Here is a 16,972-nt window from a genome sequence, read left to right as displayed (position 1 = left end):
AACATATCACATTACCATGACAACGTAAAAATAAAGTACAATTGTGGGTATTTATTTTATACTTTTTACTCCCCGATTTGAACTTCTTTCAGGCTCTTTCCTCACAAGATGAGGTCATTTCAAATAATCTATTTACTTGTCAAAACAGCTTTAATGACTAAATGAAATATTTGATGAATAAATAAATATCCTCTGATTTCATGTGTTTTTATGTTCCATATTCCATCCTTAATGTAGTTGTGTAAATGTAATATACCAGGCTGAACACCCATGTGCCGTCCTCTTAGTTCGTCTTCATTATTCCACGGGTTACCCCGTGTTTAAATTCACGTCGCAATGAATTGTGGGTAATTCCCTTGGGCAAAGTCTACATCTAATGCTGACTTACAGAAAAGGGTTCATAAAGGGCTCAAAAAGTCTGCAAGAGAATCAAACACTCAACGACTTGACGCCCTCACGCACTCAGGGGGAGCGCCCCAAAGTCCGGAGATTGGGATTGTGCCTTGGTGAATGTTTGTTTCCTGCTGTATCAAACACTTGGTCGAGTTGGGTACATTTATTTTGTTTTTGCCGCCTCTGCATATGTATAGAAATAATTTGATGACAGGATTATATACTCAGAGAAAGTAAAAAAATAAATAAATTACAGTGTACAAATACTAGTTCCATTTTATTTGCAATTTAAAATGTCATACAAGATAAAAGTAGATAATTCAATCGCCTGAACATTGTTGGTTTATGACTCAAATAAAGCCATAAAAATCCTTGATATATGATGTACTGACATGACAATATTTTTTAACAGATTACAAAATGAAAATGGATGATTTTAAAAAGGTACGAACACACACACACTGTGATGATTTGACACAAAATAAAAAGGACTTTCTGAAGAGGAGCCACAAACAGTTTTGTAACTACACATTGAACCACTTTCCAACTGTGGAAAATAATACATACAGTACAATAAACCGTCTGTAATACATATATTTAATTGAAAAATGCCATCTCTGAACATACGTTAACAAACGCACTTGTGGCTCTATTGATATTTTCATGTGATTAACTTCCACTTATCTGGAGAAACCATTTGTAAAGTTAGCCCCTCTAAACCGTTGCAGTTCCCACGCTGTAGCTTTTCACTCGTTGTGAAAGGGCTACAAACATAAAAATCAACATGGTGCTTTAATCATCAGCAAATTGATTTAAATATCCATATTTAGGCTGAATGATCCACAGCTCACCATTGTTAACTCGGGACTGTCGAGTAGAACTAACGCTACTCCACTTTGAGAGGTTTTTATTGATGCTCCACAACTTAATTTTATGACACATATTAAAAAGGTGAAATTATAGTAATGTTCAACGGCTAAATAATCAATCATACATTGGGCATTTAATAATGTGTCAACGTTGGACGACAAAATAAGAAGAAAGAAATCAATTTACCATACCAAATCTCTAAAAACCAATGAAATGGGTGGCCACCCAAAACATCTGCATGCAAACACACCTCACATATCTGCAATATCCAGAAATGTATTTATTACCAGTTGTCCTTTTCGTTCTTGGATATTCTGTACGACAAACCAAGAGACAGCATCTCCCTGCGTTTATACGTGCTCCCTGCTAAGCAGGGACTGAAACATCGGGTTCATTAACCAGGTATAAATAAGACAGATGCTGAGTTGGGAGGCTGCGGACTCGTATGACTAGTTGTGAGTCTTGGTGGGCACAGTGATACTGCGGGCTAGTAGTGCCAGCAGAGCTAGCTCCACAACCCCATGCGCTTGTTCCAGTGCCGCTGCAGCCTCCCTGGCAGAAAACCCTGCTGCCTGGATTCTCTGGATGTGCTCAGCTGGAAATTGTTCTATAAAGGGATGTGGAGAAGGGAGAAGAGGGGCTGGAGATGTAAGCGGGGGAGCCTGAGCAAGTGGAGTGGAAGAGGGGGGGGATGCGCTAGAGACTTCCTCACGTGAGCCCACTGCCATAGACAGGGGGCTGAGAAAAGTGTCCTCAGTTTGCAGGCCGGGAGTGTCTGGGGTGTTTGTGCCAGAGGCTCGTCCATCTGCAACCCCTCTCCCCTGCTGTCCCTCAGGAGGTTCCCTGAACACCAGGTCCCCTGCAGGATCAGGAGGAACCTCTGGCTCAAAACGGCTGATGTTATTCATGTCATCTTGCCCGCACCTATCTGCCCTCCTCTTGACAGAGCCATCTGGACACTGCGGCGGACCGTGTCCCTCCACGGTCTCGGCTGTATCCCCGCCCGGACGCACATCCTGGCCAGAAAGGTCAGACACAAGACACTTAGATGGTCCCTCATCAGACACAGCAGCAGCATGGTTGGCTTTGGCATTGTTTGGTTCACCAGCTAAGATGGCAGTAGAGGGGATCCGCCGGGTGTTTTCAGGCATGGGGGTGCGTGGCTTGGGGGTCACTTCCTCTGTTTCCTGATTGAATGGATGTAAGGGGGAGCAGGAGGTGCCACAGTTTTGGGACTGAGCTTGGTTGTTGGATACCAGCAGCTCGTGAAGTTCCATCAGAGCAGCTGCCAACGAAGGGACACTGTCGGAGCTGGCGCAGTGCTCTCCTTCAGGCTGGTCCCTCCCAGAGGACATCACGCCCTGGGAGGCCGTGGGGGACTCCATTTCGACCGAGTCCGGTCGGCTAAGAACACTCAGACAGGCTTCTGTGGCAGTAGTGTCCGACTCAGTGGCCTCCTGCTCCATGGTTTGAATGGGGAAAAGTTCCTCAGGTTGGAGGAGCTTGGGGCTGTTCATCACCTTATCTGATTCGGCATTCCCCTCTGTGTGGCCAGGCTGGACCTTACTCCCTGGATACTGGAATACTGTAGTCATGTCCACAGGAGGGGTACATGTACGAAGGACGTCTGGTAGGGGACTGGGTACAGGGGTCACTTTGGAGTCAGTATGAACAGACACAGGGTGAGGGTGGACCTGATTAGGTGTACAGCCAGCATCCACTGCTGAGGAAGAAGGCTGAGGAAGCCCCTGGTGGCCAGGTTGATCATGGCACAGCTCTGGTGCTGAGGCCTGCTCCATGGTGGCCGGGTCAGACTGAGAGCGAACCAGGAGTTGGGGCTGGCCAGAGGAAGGGCTTTGGGAAGGGGAGGCGGATGAGGACGTTTGGCCTAAGGTTCTGGGTAATGTAAATGGTGGGGGTGGGGGCTGCGGTGAGGTAGTTTGTCCATCTGCAGTGTCTATTGAGAAAATATAACTGGGAGTGAAACAGTGTGTGAACCCCCCCTGGAAGCATTACTTTGGATAATATACATTTAAGGAAACAACCCAAAACACACATTTTGAATTTGGCATTTACATAGTTTGTGACTGTGCTACTTTTTCCTATGTTCAAGTTATATGTATTCAGAATAAATACATGAATACTTAGAAACACAGGTACATCAATTAAACAATCCAGCAGCAAAACAACAATAAAATAAAAGACATAAATAGCAATGGACTTAGCACTTGCAATGGACTTGTGAATGTGCAGTACCTGGTTGGTAGGTCTCTCTCCAGCTGTCTCCAAATGCATCAGTGCTGTCCTGCTCAGGGGTTAGGGCACACGCCACACACATCATGCAAAGGGACGGAGAGAGTTAGCAGTCACACAGAGTGCATGCACCAACCTACAAGCAATTTCACACACAGATGTGAGAAGTGTCATTCCAAAACAACTTGAGCCTATGTCCTAATGGGAGGTCACAGTGTAATCACATAAACTGTCACTGAACCTCAGAAAACTCAATTGAGGTCACGTCAGAACGACATTTGATCAAAATCCCGTAACAATGACAACAACTGATTGATGCCTCTTCTTCTCTAGTAGAGGATTGCCTCGTTCCCCAATATATCCGCTATAACAACAACTTTTATTGCAACTTTATTGCTACTGCTGCCTTTTGTTTGGATTCCATTTGCTATGTGCAGCCAATACTGGCCAATGGAAACAACAACAACAAGTGTATCATTGGCAATAGCACAAGTGGTAATGTAAGCCTTGAACAGCATTAATGGGGAACGCTTGCATGATTATGTTTTGACAATCTCAAAAGTTACACCAACTGGTGGAGAAGGCGCCACTTTCTGCTGATGGTCAACCTCGGACAGATGCTTTTATACCCACGTAGGAGAGGGAGAGAAACTCCTGTCACCGAATGTGTAATTATTATCAGTCATTATTGAACCTGATACAGACAGCATAATGACAAAAGGTGTTTTCCTTCCTTTGAGAAATTAAATGCGATTCTCTAGTGCTGCTGATATTTGACTGATTTACTGTGTAAGATAGTCCTGCTCACACAAATCCCCACCTCTATTTCTACTGGCACTAGTTGTCCATTTCACTTTGTAGGTGGCTTCAAGTGCTGTTTTCACACTCCTTCAGATATCCATCTGCACTGTTGGCTCACACAGAATCTGACAAAGCGTGACAGTCCATACTGAACTTGGTGCTTCAGTGTTTTCTCCAAAGTTCCTCTTCTATATTCGTTTAAAAACACAGTAAATGACGACATCACACCCACAAAGAGCAGTTAAAAACTAGGCAAAGGCATACAGAAGACTGTTCTGTGGTATGTCTGCTAATTAACTATTATTTCAGTGAACTATCATATAGAGATAAAAGTTGCTAAAAAAAGTGTTAATTAAATAACCATTGCATCGAAATAGTTTAATAATCATAATAATAATAATAATAAGTGCCTTTCACATAATCCAAAGCCTCTACATAGAGCCAAAAACAAACCAAATCATGTGTTTCCCTTCAAGCCTGATCTTAGCCAAGAACTAATTTATCTTTTTGCTTATACTTTACTGACAGACAGTCTCAATTTCCAGACCTCATCTGATTTTAAAGCATATTTAATTTGCTGAGGTGATGACATTAAGTGATCATGTGACGGAAATTTCAGATGACTGCATAAATGGGGTTGAGAGTAAGAAGCTTTAAGTAGCACATGCAAATATTGTTCTAACTGAGCTGAAGTGCAGAGATATGACCGTTTCTTACCACTTTCCTGTATTGACCTCTGAAGTGCCTCTGCCAGTTCTCTGTCTGCTATCTCATCTGGGGGGGCGTCTTCACGCCCCTCTGTTCCGTATGCTAGTCGGGCACACTCGGGCAGCTCTGCCTCAGGCAGGAAGCGAGTCTCTGTGCCTGTGGTGCCTATTAGAACCAAGTTCTTCTTCAGGTCGATCGAACACTACAAGAAATGCAGGACAAATAATTCTTACAGATATTCTTGGATATTCAGTATACAAAGAACAGAAAATGGAAACCTCCAATATGTAATTAATTCCAATATTGTGCTGCGCACTTTGATCAGATAAAATGGGGCTCACACCTGATGTCTCTTTAGCATATCCAGGCCAAGCAGCATGTCCATTGGCTGATCCTCCAAGATGGAGAAAGAACACGGAAGGAAGTCCCCCTCTATCTGTACCTGAGCTATACGAGTACAGCGAGACAACACAATTTAAACTACACTTGAAATGTCATGCAGAGACTTAAATATAAGACAATATAAGATAATTATTTATTAGTCTCGCAATGGAGAAATCTACAGGACTAAAGCAGCATAGGGTAAAGTGCAAACAAGACAGTCAAAACAAAGATTATAAGCAAGTTTGTTGGTATCTGCAAAAATGTACTTGAATGTCTTTTTTTGTTTTTTTAGCTGTATCGGTCATCTATATTTTATTTACCACATTGAAACAGAAAATGTTTTCATTTCTGTGTTACTTCACCATGAGTGTAGTCCCATTATCTACAGAGTTAGTTTTATGTGCATTCGCAATGAGGGTGAGAAGAGTGCAACTTCTAAGCCATTACAACACTTAAATTATCATTTGAAAATATTTATTACAAACCATAAATAAATGTGAATAGGAAGTAGTTAGTAATTGTGCTAAGCTATATAACCATTCAGCACATTTTTAAACTGCATGCAGTTTAAAAATGTGTGACTTTCAGTCCGTCTGACTTTTGGTAAGTAGTCAGCAAAAACTGAAATATCATACCGTAATATTTTGCTGGGGACTAGTCAGACGTTAAAATAGTGTTGCTAACAAAAAATACTTCGAAGAAAACCCAACACTCACCCAAATGAACCCTTCCAATGATCTTCTGGGTGCCCACTCCTTTGGCAATTCCGGCCCAGCGGCGGTCCACCAGCCGCATGATGTTACAGCGCTCGGCGCACGCTTGGCTCATGATGGTCATCTGGGCGCCTAAGAACAAGGAATGTCAGGGCTCTACAAAATGATTATTTATAACCATAAGCCTGTGCAATGAAGAGGGGAATACGAGGCTATGTAAATCCATCATAATCATATTTCTGAAATCATATTTCTGTTTATATCAGATGGCTGAGACAAACTGGTCTTGTAAAGATCTCAAGGGGAATGAGATCCCAGATACGAGTGGCTGAAATGCCGGCCTATGGGAATCAGTGTATTATTTGAGTAAATGTTCAGTTCAGTAAATGCAGATACTGATGCAATTAATCTACTTTATCAAAAAACTATTTAATTTAAGCACACCAACATGCAAGTACCATTCTTGTTCATGGCCAGAAACCTTTAATGTATTTTAGGATGTAATGCTCATTACCTGAGTCAACAAAAGCTTTCACAGGGTGCCCATTGACTTTGCAGTTAATGTAGAGCATAACCACCTGCCCGAAGCTTTCTGGGGCCTCTTCCATTGCAATGGTCATGTTTTCTTCCACATTGTGCTGCCTGAAATGTGCACAAATTCATGAATAAGAGACATTACGTTTGAAGAAAAAAAAATGACAACATGCTGCATCACTGCCGTGAGTAAGTCGCTTTCCCTTATGTTATCTGCAAATAGTACATTTAGATTCATGATCATTTTCAATATCACTATATTACAAACCATTACATCATATCTGGTTACGGAAGTAAAACCAAGGCTGTACCATGCTGAAGACAAAGGTTTTGTGTTATAAATATTCAGAAGTGGTGAATAAATATATAGTCTCTGCACCACACCTTATGTCCTCCTCAATCTTTGCTTGGGCATCCAAATCAAAAGGATCCGCAGTCAGAAGTCTGATCCTCTCTTGCTCTCTCTTGGCTCGATCCTGCTGTTGCTCCAGCAGTACTTTGGTGAAACGCTCTGAGAAAATAAACAGTTCCAATAATGTGACTAGTTCAAATCTTGAGATAATAAACAGAAACCGTGGCCTGTAACATCACTAGCTCTTTTTTGTTTACCCAAGTCTCCGCTTAGCAGGGCCTCAGCAAGCGGCGGGTTTCGCTCCTTGAGGAGTGAAAGCTCATGTGGATTGGATAATAGCATCTGCTGAAGTAAAGCAGGGTCATCCAGCCCCTGAGGAGAAGAGCCACGAAAGGCCATTGGCGTGGAAGGTTGTGCCGCACGCTGTGGCTGCTGTTGGGGCTGTGTCTGTGGTGTCGGTGGCGGCTGTGAAGTCTGTTGCTGTTGCGGCATTATGGAACCACGTTGACTAGTTGAAGAAGAGGTGCCGGGGATTGTGATGGAACGAAAGTCAATATGGGGCAGACCTGAGACAAAGGATAAATGGTGAGAGATTAGCATTTTGCATGGACAAAAACTCGATAAATAGACGATGCATTCATCTTTTAGATATTATTAATAGTGTTGCCATGTGTTCCTCGATGAAGGACTCTTTTCTTTTTTTTAAATGAACATGAAATGAAAGTCAATTCCCCAACCCATCACCTGTATGCTTGTGCAAAAACATCAAACCACCTTCATATTCAGTAATTTGCATCTTAAAATCGAACTTGGAAAACGGATCTAATTCAAAGAACATGTGTTACCTGGAAAGGCTTGTTGACTTGGTGGTGGCCTTCTGTCAGCTTGGCTGAGAACCACCACATCTCCATCCTTAACACCGTAGTTCCCCAAGGCACGAGTATGGTCTTTTAGGGTCTGTTCTACATATGTGATCTGTTCATGGAAAAATATCAAATTAAATTTAACATCATTATACAGAAGATTTGCTTCTGTTGTATTTGATGTGGATATTGGATTTTAGTATCCACTTCTGAATGAGTTAAGCATACCTAACATAGATTATATATTTCATGAGCTCAAATTGTATAGTTCTTACAAAATGCTGCAGTCATTAGGCACTTGCCTTTGCCATATCTACTTTTCAGTAAGTACTATTTATGTTGGGCCTATACTTTCAATGGCGAGCAAATTTAGGGGTGTACATGACAAAAACAACAAACTTAAATCCCAGAACTAAAAGGCTATATTACGGTTATGGCATCAATGTATTTGTTTCAGGTGAATTTATGACCCTCACTTTGCAAAATCTATTAAGTGTTAATGTGACAATTATTGTATTCACACACCCCATAATCCATCACTGTTCAACTCAGTGGGATTTGTTGGGGTAACACATCTTTATGAAGATCATTTCATCTGTCAAGATATGCACATACAGGGAATTGGACTAGGTGGAGGGAGCATAACAATAAACATAATTAGTATACATTGTGGTGTATTTTATAATTAAAATATGTGCAAGGGTGTTGTAGGAAACAGTGACGCCAAGGGACAACGGACACACAATGTAGCTCGATAAAGCAATAAGAAAACCAGCTAACGTAACTTCGGTCAACTTCGTGTGGTTCTTAGCCTCAACATTTGTCCTTTGAATTAACGTTAGTCTAACGGGGAGCTTCATTAGTTTGATTTTTGATCAATGTTGGCCAGTTTAAGGATTCCCAGTAAACCGACTGTTTGTAACCGATAATACCCGCTGGCTGCACAAGTCAGCCACACTGCCTGCTGGTTGATAAACGGAGTTTCGCAACAACGAGTCCAGCAAAACAGCAAAAGTCCGATTCATGCTAGCAAGTCAGCTAACTAGCCGTTAGCTAGGTTAGCTCTCTGGCTACAGCTAGCAGGGTCTTACCTGGATTTCTCCAGCTGGGATTCCTGATTCCAGCTCACAAAGTGCTATAAAGTCTCTCAGCTCTAGCTCTGGAGATACATCGAGGGCGAAGGTAGTTTCTGGGCGATCCTTCGGCTCGCAGAAAACGGTTACCAGCATTGCTTTTTTGGGTCAGGATCACTAGACAGACCCGCTGCAACAGAATGCGGTTAGTGTGGTTCCTTGTTTCTCAGGGGAGAACCAGGTATTATTTTGATTTTCACTGTTGTAATACGTGTTTCAGTGCAAAAAGAGCCACCCAGGGAAACTGATATTACACCTTGAAGACAGTGACTGCTTTCCACTTACTGGTTTAACGTCTGGAGAGTCAGTTTCTTTTTTAACAACTCAACAACATTAAGTATCGCTCAGTTGTGCCGCATTTCATCCAGCTTCTTTTTCGACATGTCGCAATACAGAAATTGCAGTCGTGAGTAGTTTCTTCTTCTAATCTCAAAAACACTGCAAGCCAGAGTGCTATTACCGCCACCTACTGGATCCTTGGGACACACTCAAAACTAGTCAAAGTAAATGAAAGCAAATGTAATATATAATACTCAATGAAACGAGTCCAGATATAGGACTTATGTTTAGACATAAAACTAAAATCACACTAAAATAAAATTACACCAGCAAACCATTTGAGAAATACACAGTTTTTAAAAGAAATCACACAGCACCCAATAATTTCTCCTCTGGCAAGCATGAAAGAAACACATTTGAGCATAAAAGGTCTGAAGTAAACATGGCACAATGTTGACTCAGAGCACAAGCAAAAGCAAAAGCAAAAAGATTCAAATTGCAGGCAACCAGCAGGGAGCCGATTATTACTCTGTTCAAGATTATAATCACAAATTCAATATTTTCCAAATAATCCGAATCCCAAACTCAGGATTAAATACCTCCCTTCATGCCACTTTCCACCAATCAGATTCTAGCACATCGACCTGAAAACATCTGGACTTGTTTACTCGCGTATCTTGTACTTTCCTAAATATTCCTAAATACTTGTTCAGGTCAAGTTGACTTCTTGGCTCTTCATTGAATGTCTTTCTTTTTGTTTTGTAGCTGTATCGGCTATCTATATTTTATTTACCACATTGACACAAAAAATGTTTAGTTTTAATTTCTGTGTTACTTCACCATGAGTGTAGTCCCATTATATCATTATATATTGTATCATGATTAGAACCATTTCAACATGGATAGCATAATATATAACTTTAAGGATGTCCTATTTAAATTGTTTTTTGTAATTTCACATGCTTTAACATCCGTTTCCAATAAACGAGCAAGGATTTGTGTGGTTGTATCTTGCAGAATGATCAAGAAGATGTGGTTATTTTCCATCTGCTGTTTTAGTCCATATGCAAAAAAGTATGTCATGTTCTTACTGGCAAAAAAACATGAAGCTGCATAGTTTCCAATAGATAGATAGATAGACCACATGGTTCTTACATATTTCCCTACTTGTCCTAAATGAATAAAGATTTTAAAAACATGTCAAAGTAGCTCTCTTTTTATTATACATGACAACATTCTGTTTAAACGTTAGTTGAGCAGGCTGCAGCACAAATGTAAAATAATTATCCCCTATATCAGTTTTGATGTATGTTGCTTTAATAAACAAAGTGTATCTAATAAAACAAACTTGTGATTATTTATTTCATATCACTCAAATTAACAGTATTTAATGATTTGTCAAGTAACGCCACCAAAATATATCTTTTGTAAAAACATGAGTGAGAAATGTATAATGTATTGTGTAATTCATCAGTGTAGATTGTAACAGTGAGAATGAAACATTTATCTTTTCATCATGGAAATAGAATAAAAGAATAAGAAAAATCCACTCACCCACTATGCGCTTATTATTGACAAGTTTTCCTTGTGAAACGATGTGACTAATTATTTTGTTACTAAAACTTTATGCCCGTCTGTTACAAAAAGGTTTCTTTTCTAAGTTATATAAAGTAGTGCAGGTACTTTTCTAAAGAGAAAGCACAATCTTAAACAAATCACAACATGGCAAATAAGAACCATTTACATGTTAAGTATCCATTCTTGATCTTGGAAACAGTAGTTTGTAAAAAAAATTATTTGAGAGTTTCTGCTTTTTAAAGTTCTTAAAACAAATAATACATAGACTGAATAATGCACGAGTGTTAACTTGCAAGTTAACATATCACTTATTATATTAACATCCTTATTTCACTGTTTTTAACATTCTCATTGCAAAGTATTAAAAGCACAACATTATAATACATTATATGTTTGGGGTTATTAGTGTACTCACTCCTATGTATTACATCCCGCCTAATATGTTTCCAGCAGAAAAAATAAAAAGGGTTGTTGTGGTGATGTGTCAGTAATTCATATTGTGTTAAAAACACACGTGGGATTTACACATCTTTATAAGGTGTTGATTCCAAGTCTGGGGTAGTTGTGTTTCATTCTCTGTGGTGTTTCACACAGGAAACACTCAGCGGCACTCGTCGGCACTGAAGAACTGAACATGGTTCTTTTCAAAGTGCTTGTATTCACCTTAACTTTTCATAAAATCATTGTTGATTTGGATGCCAGGACAATTTGCCCAAAAGGTAAAGTATGACTTTTTTTGTTCGGATTTTCCTCTTCATTCTGGATAATGCTGTAGAATACACTACCATTTTTAGCTTGACAACTTCCGCTTAATCTTTGTGTGCTTTTGACATTGTAATAATCCAAGGTCATAGAGTAACTAAAAGTGGAACAAGTTGTGAAATCTGCCCCAGTGAAGCTTTCCAGCCTGAAGAGAAGGATTCCCAATTCTGCAAAGCATGTACAAAGTGTGATTTCGGTAAGTTTTAAAGCTTTGGAATGATGGATTTTACTATGGACAGACTCTAGCTCAATCATAATTAATTTGTTAATCGAGCCAAAACTTTGTATCTAACTGGTTTCGTAAAAAACTTTGTTCACTTTGTGCTTAAGAAGAAAGCTTTGTTTTAAGTCTTGTGTGATCTCATTTGTTGTTGTTGTTCTTGTTGTTGTAGAGTCGGGAAGTATTGTTAAGGAGGAGTGCACAAAAGAGACAAACACTAAATGTCAGTGCCGTGGAGAATTTGTTCCCTGGGAAAGTGATTCTTCCACATGCAGATGTGGCATTGGATTTGGGCTGAAACGTGACGGTACAGAATGTTCAAAATGTGAAGATGGATATTTCAGTACACAAATCAACTCGTGCTGTCAAAAATGGAGAGAGTAAGTCTGCTGTATTAATGTGTTTTTAAAACTCTGAACATGACATATATACATATAGACATATACACAAAAGATCTCAACCACGTATTAAGTAGTTACCTGTTGTTTATGGCTGTATCCTTTATACTTCACTCTAGATGTAAATGTGGAGTGAAAATGAATGGAACCAGATCTTCAGATGTCCTCTGTAATTTCGAGTTACAGGGGTGTAGTGGTGCAAGTAATACATACATCACTCCACCAAGTAACACTTATATCATTACGGCCACCACATCAAACAAACTGGTTTCTCTCATCACACGCTTAACATCCCACCATTCAAACGAGAGGGCCCAAACTCAAAGGATGGATACTATCGCCACCACGGCTGCTCCAGGACACACAGACGCCTACATTGCTACAGGTAAAACATATGCTGCTATCTAATTATGGCACAACCTCAAAACGTTACAGAGCTCATCAAGTAACCTGTAGCTTGCTTGTCTTGCTCAGGTGTGGCCTTCCTCATACTTGGAATTATTGGACTGCTTGTACTGACCGCTGTGATCGGCAAGCTGCACATGACTCCTCAACCAATCGCACTAAGTATGTTGCATGAATACAAGTAGCCTAAAGGGATTCTGTACTTGAAGGAATAGTGGGACATTTTGGGGAAAATATGGTATTTGGTTTCTTGCTAAGAGTTATGAATTAGACTGATACCACTGGCATGTTTCTCAGCTGAATATGAAGCTACAGCCAGCAGGGTGGTTAGCTTAGCTTAGCACAAAGGCTGGAAGCAGAGGGAACAGTTAACCTGGGTCTACCCACGGTAACACAATCCACCTACTGTGATAACAACTTTAGGCTTGTTCGTTCACTTGTTGTTTGTTTAATTTGTTTAATTATTTAAGTCAAAGTGTAAAAGTGACACATCCTGTTGTTATGGGGGGATTAGATGCAGGACTACTTCTCCAAACTGTAACTTCCCGGCATCCCGTGAGGTTGCCACAGAACCAGCAGGGACTCAAGGGTTCCTGTTTACCGTCTTTCTGCTAAGCTAATCTAAGCTAAGCTAAAGCTAAGCTAACTGGCTGGAGGTTTATATTTGCCGTAGAGACAAACATGGAAGAGGTATTGATCTTCTCATCTAACGCTCTGCAAGGAAACAAAAGCAAATTTCCCCACAGTTTATTCCTTTGACAATTACACTCCTTGCACATGTTAAAGTGAAAGACAATGAGTATGAATGTTTTTTATTGTGGTAGGAAACATATATCTTTGTTCTTTTTAATGGTTCACAGGAAATTGCCCACCTTTGCTCCTTCATTCTTGGCTTTTGGCGCCATTTATCGAGGACATTTTAAAAGACAAGTAATGTAATAAAGAGTATATGTTTTTAATCAATTATGCTTTAATTTTTGTTTTCAGAAAATGACTCATTGTGTCGGAGGCCAGTTGAGGAAAGCGGCGAGGGCAGTCTGTCCTCTCTCAAACTGAATCCAGGGGAGCACTAAGGTCTCAAATGAATCTGTCAACTAAGACTGTGAATTATTAGATCAGATAATCATCACATGAATAATTTACAACCACTTATAATTTCCTTGAATTGTTGGTTTTACATTAGAAGATATAGCCACATGAGAAAGACTGCTTACTGTGTCTGTATTGTAGCAGGTGCATGCAGTATGGTCAATATTTCACTTTTGTTTGTTCTGTTGTAATAGAATATTGTGCAAATTATGTGAAAGAAACTTTTTGTAATTTAACCGTAGGTCAGTTTATAGTTAGATAGAAAAAGGTAGCTTTTACTACTGAAGGTGTAATTTTTTCTTTAGTAAGATCATTTTACTCAAATTTACTTTCTGTGTATCCTTGATATTTATAAAAATTTGCAGATTTTTGTAGTTGTCCTTGTTGCCCTAGATAAAATGCATATATACATATATTTTGATGCTTTTTCAAGCTTTATGACTTTATATATAGTGATCTGGTTTAATGGGGCAAGTGACACAAATCTGAGAAATATACATCATGAACAGTATTGTAATAAAGGTAACAATCAATGCTATGATTATGAATGGCTGGAGAGCCTGAGATGAATACATTTTACTATCTTCCCGGAGTCTGTCTGTCTATATTTTTGTCATGTTTTAATGATTCTGTTCCACCAGTCTCAGATATTTAAAGAGAACATGCTTTCAGTGGTGTGTGGGGTTGGGGGAGATCCCCTTGTGCTTCTTTTTTCCGACTAGCTCTCATGTTTTTGTTTCAGCCGTTGGAAAGATTAATGTCGTAAACGTACAGACTTTCATGTTGTTTATACCTCACTGCAGACTTTCCCCAGATCAGTACAGTCAGAGGAGTTATGAAAGCATACCATCATTATTTCTATCCACTAATGTTTTGCTAAGAAATCAGATAAACAAGCTTTCAAATCGCGGCTTGGTGTGTATCTGGCTGGCTCCTTGTGACTAAATCTACTTGGTAAAGCTTTAATTTCGTTACAGCTCACTGATTCCTTTGTCCGCACCCTCTGTTGGAATAAACTAAAAAGTCTTAGTTAAAAACTGTGGCGAACAAAGTATAATTTACTTTGGTACAATACATCAATACAACACTGTAAACATATTATGTCACAAGTAAAAAATACAGATGTTTTAGCAGTTAAATGTGAATGTGAAAGTATGAAAAGTAAAAAAGGACTCTACAGAATTTAATTAGGCAATTATCATATACCATATTACCATATAATAAGGAACCAAAATGTGTTGTATTTTTATAAATTCAGCATATATTTGTTTTAGATAAAAATCTTAATCTGAAAAGTAACTGTAGAAGCAAAATAAAAGTAATGGATAGGGAAGTTAAAAGTGCAATGCTGCCCTCTAAAACATAATGGAGTAGAACTATTAAGTATCATATGACTAATGGAGTAGAACTATGAAGTATCATACAACAGTATACTTACTAATTTTCTTCACTGTTGAAACAACAACAACATAGTTGCTATATGACTGTTATTGTAAAGCACGTTTGTTGGTTAAACATTTTGTCACAAAACATACTGATGTCCTGAGAATTTGTGAATAAATATTTGGCCTTTTGTACAACTAAACTACGCACTTGAGTATTTCCATTTGTAACAGAGAGCATGCACATGCTGTACACTGGAAACTTACTTTAGAAAAAATATATGGCAGGTTACCAAACCCTTCCTTTTTGTAGAAATAGCTGCAACTTAACTCATCAAATAACAAGAATGAATGCCGCTGACTGAAAATAGACAACAATCGGTCACCTCCAGACACCTCCAAAAATCATTGTCATAGATAAGTGAACACATCACACACATGTTAACCTAAAAGGGGTGTTTTAATTTTATTCCTTACATTTCCTATGGAATTGTTTTCTTAGTGTTCCTTTATCTTTGTATTTCTCTTTGCAGTTGATTTGGATGTAAAGTACCTCTTTGTTGACAGATAGTTGTAGAAGTTGTAAACAACTCATGCCCTACATTTGTAGTAGTAGCCTCCTGCACAAGACCTAAACAGTTCCCCTTTAAGACAATACAACATGAAAACTTCAGAGGACGATTAATATTAATACTCTATTTTCCATATTAAGCTCTGTTGGTTCTGTAGATGTCAGATTTCAAAAGATGTGCCTACTTCTGTATTCAGTAGCATCAAATGCCATACCATAACCTTTCGTGAGATGTTATATTTTCACACTCAGCTCCAACAAGTAGGCGGTTAATAGCACGTCGTCTACCCACGCACCCTCACCACAATCGTGCATTGTGACGGGAACTCCAGCTGTCTACAGTGCCCTTTTGTGGCTACACAATGACGATTCTCACTGCTGAGAACCACGTACATAAGTACGTCTATGGCTATGTCTCATCCTGACGGAGGTTTCAAACATGGGCCTGTGTGGTTGTGAGTGAACGTGAGTGACTGAGCGAGAGGTAAAGGTAGTGGTACAGTTTTGATAGGTGTGATTTCAGTTGGGGGATGTCACTACAGCATTTACCAAAACACATGATTTGTCACGGATCGAAGACCAGGGACCCAAGCACAATGGACAAAACAGAGTAAGCAAATAATAATCCTTTACTGGATTAACGGCAGGAACAGAACCGGCAGAAACAGGGACACAGACAATATAAGGCTGGAGAACTTGGTCTCAAAACACAAGACAATCTGGCAGAGGACAAGTGCAAGTGAGGGAACCTAAGTAGTGAGTGACTAACGAGGGAATGGGTTGCAGGTGAGATGGGCGTGAGAACCAGGTGAAGGGAATGAAGGATGATCAGGTGTGAATGACCGGGTCTGAAAGGACAAGAGAGTTAATAGACAAACAGATATAATGAAAACAACTATTAACAGAAAGAAGGTGTGGAGCTGAACTGTTACATGATTTGGCGTTACTCCTGTACACTGTACCATAATCTAAGGCAGGGGTTGCACATTGTGCCACACAGTAGCTTATTAACCAATGGCACACTAGCATTACATTTGCCAGAGAGTGTTTTTGGAATTAAGCACAACAAACAAAATCTATGCAAATGAAGACCACAGCAAAAATCAGACTCTCCTGTCAGAAATGTACAGGAAAAATAGGAGATCACACGCATATATTTTGGGACTGTCCAGTAGTCCAAGGGTTTTGGAAAATGATCAAAAAAGAAATCGATAAAATCATCGAAGTGGAGGTAACTTCAGATCCATTAATATTTTTGCTGGGGACTATACCGATAGGTATATT

The 16,972-nt window shown here is 39.6% G+C and overlaps 2 protein-coding genes across 5 annotated transcripts; one reads left to right on the top strand and one right to left on the bottom strand.

Annotated features, from left to right (window-relative positions):
- Nucleotides 1-651: 651 nt before the first annotated feature.
- On the bottom strand, nucleotides 652-9,421 carry ddi2 (DNA-damage inducible protein 2). Of its 4 annotated transcripts, XM_034532949.1 has the most exons (11): nucleotides 9,290-9,421; nucleotides 8,963-9,134; nucleotides 7,854-7,983; nucleotides 7,266-7,574; nucleotides 7,041-7,167; nucleotides 6,637-6,764; nucleotides 6,126-6,254; nucleotides 5,369-5,472; nucleotides 5,035-5,227; nucleotides 3,520-3,568; nucleotides 652-3,220 (listed from the first exon to the last, which is right to left on the bottom strand). In XM_034532949.1, exons 2-10 carry the CDS (start codon nucleotides 9,098-9,100, stop codon nucleotides 3,558-3,560), a joined length of 1,269 nt encoding a protein of 422 aa, XP_034388840.1. In that variant the 5' UTR covers nucleotides 9,101-9,134; nucleotides 9,290-9,421; the 3' UTR covers nucleotides 652-3,220; nucleotides 3,520-3,557. The 4 variants fall into 4 exon arrangements, with proteins under 4 accessions (XP_034388840.1, XP_034388838.1, XP_034388841.1 ...); XM_034532948.1 differs by lacking the exon at nucleotides 652-3,220 and having other exon boundaries at nucleotides 3,526-3,652; XM_034532947.1 differs by lacking the exons at nucleotides 5,369-5,472; nucleotides 6,126-6,254; nucleotides 6,637-6,764; ... (3 more) ...; nucleotides 8,963-9,134; nucleotides 9,290-9,421 and having other exon boundaries at nucleotides 3,520-3,652; nucleotides 5,035-5,131.
- Nucleotides 9,422-11,420: 1,999 nt separating this feature from the next.
- Nucleotides 11,421-15,278, top strand: si:ch73-361p23.3 (tumor necrosis factor receptor superfamily member 9). Its single transcript, XM_034532920.1, has 6 exons — nucleotides 11,421-11,580; nucleotides 11,709-11,819; nucleotides 12,016-12,223; nucleotides 12,361-12,626; nucleotides 12,716-12,808; nucleotides 13,634-15,278. The coding sequence occupies exons 1-6, from the start codon at nucleotides 11,496-11,498 to the stop codon at nucleotides 13,717-13,719; spliced, it is 849 nt and encodes a 282-aa protein (XP_034388811.1). The 5' UTR covers nucleotides 11,421-11,495; the 3' UTR covers nucleotides 13,720-15,278.
- The last annotated feature ends 1,694 nt before the right edge of the window (nucleotides 15,279-16,972 follow it).

The sequence above is a fragment of the Cyclopterus lumpus genome, chromosome 5 (assembly GCF_009769545.1).
Source record: "Cyclopterus lumpus isolate fCycLum1 chromosome 5, fCycLum1.pri, whole genome shotgun sequence".
In the NCBI taxonomy this organism is placed as follows: domain Eukaryota; kingdom Metazoa; phylum Chordata; class Actinopteri; order Perciformes; family Cyclopteridae; genus Cyclopterus; species Cyclopterus lumpus.
The sequence above is the reverse complement of the archived record's forward strand: the minus strand, read 5'-3'. Positions and strand labels throughout refer to the sequence as shown.

What these genes read in the sequence shown, in the direction of transcription:
- ddi2 (XM_034532947.1), bottom strand. Translation starts at nt 3,604, where the DNA reads ATGATGTGTGTGGCGTGTGCCCTAACCCCTGAGCAGGACAGCACTGAT. An exon ending in GAGAGAGACCTACCAACCAG is followed by an intron (nt 3,221 to 3,519) that starts GTACTGCACATT and finishes TTTTCTCAATAG; the next exon opens with ACACTGCAGATGGACAAACT.
- si:ch73-361p23.3 (XM_034532920.1), top strand. Translation starts at nt 11,496, where the DNA reads ATGGTTCTTTTCAAAGTGCTTGTATTCACCTTAACTTTTCATAAAATC. An exon ending in CAGGACAATTTGCCCAAAAG is followed by an intron (nt 11,581 to 11,708) that starts GTAAAGTATGAC and finishes TAATAATCCAAG; the next exon opens with GTCATAGAGTAACTAAAAGT. An exon ending in TGCTGTCAAAAATGGAGAGA is followed by an intron (nt 12,224 to 12,360) that starts GTAAGTCTGCTG and finishes ACTTCACTCTAG; the next exon opens with ATGTAAATGTGGAGTGAAAA.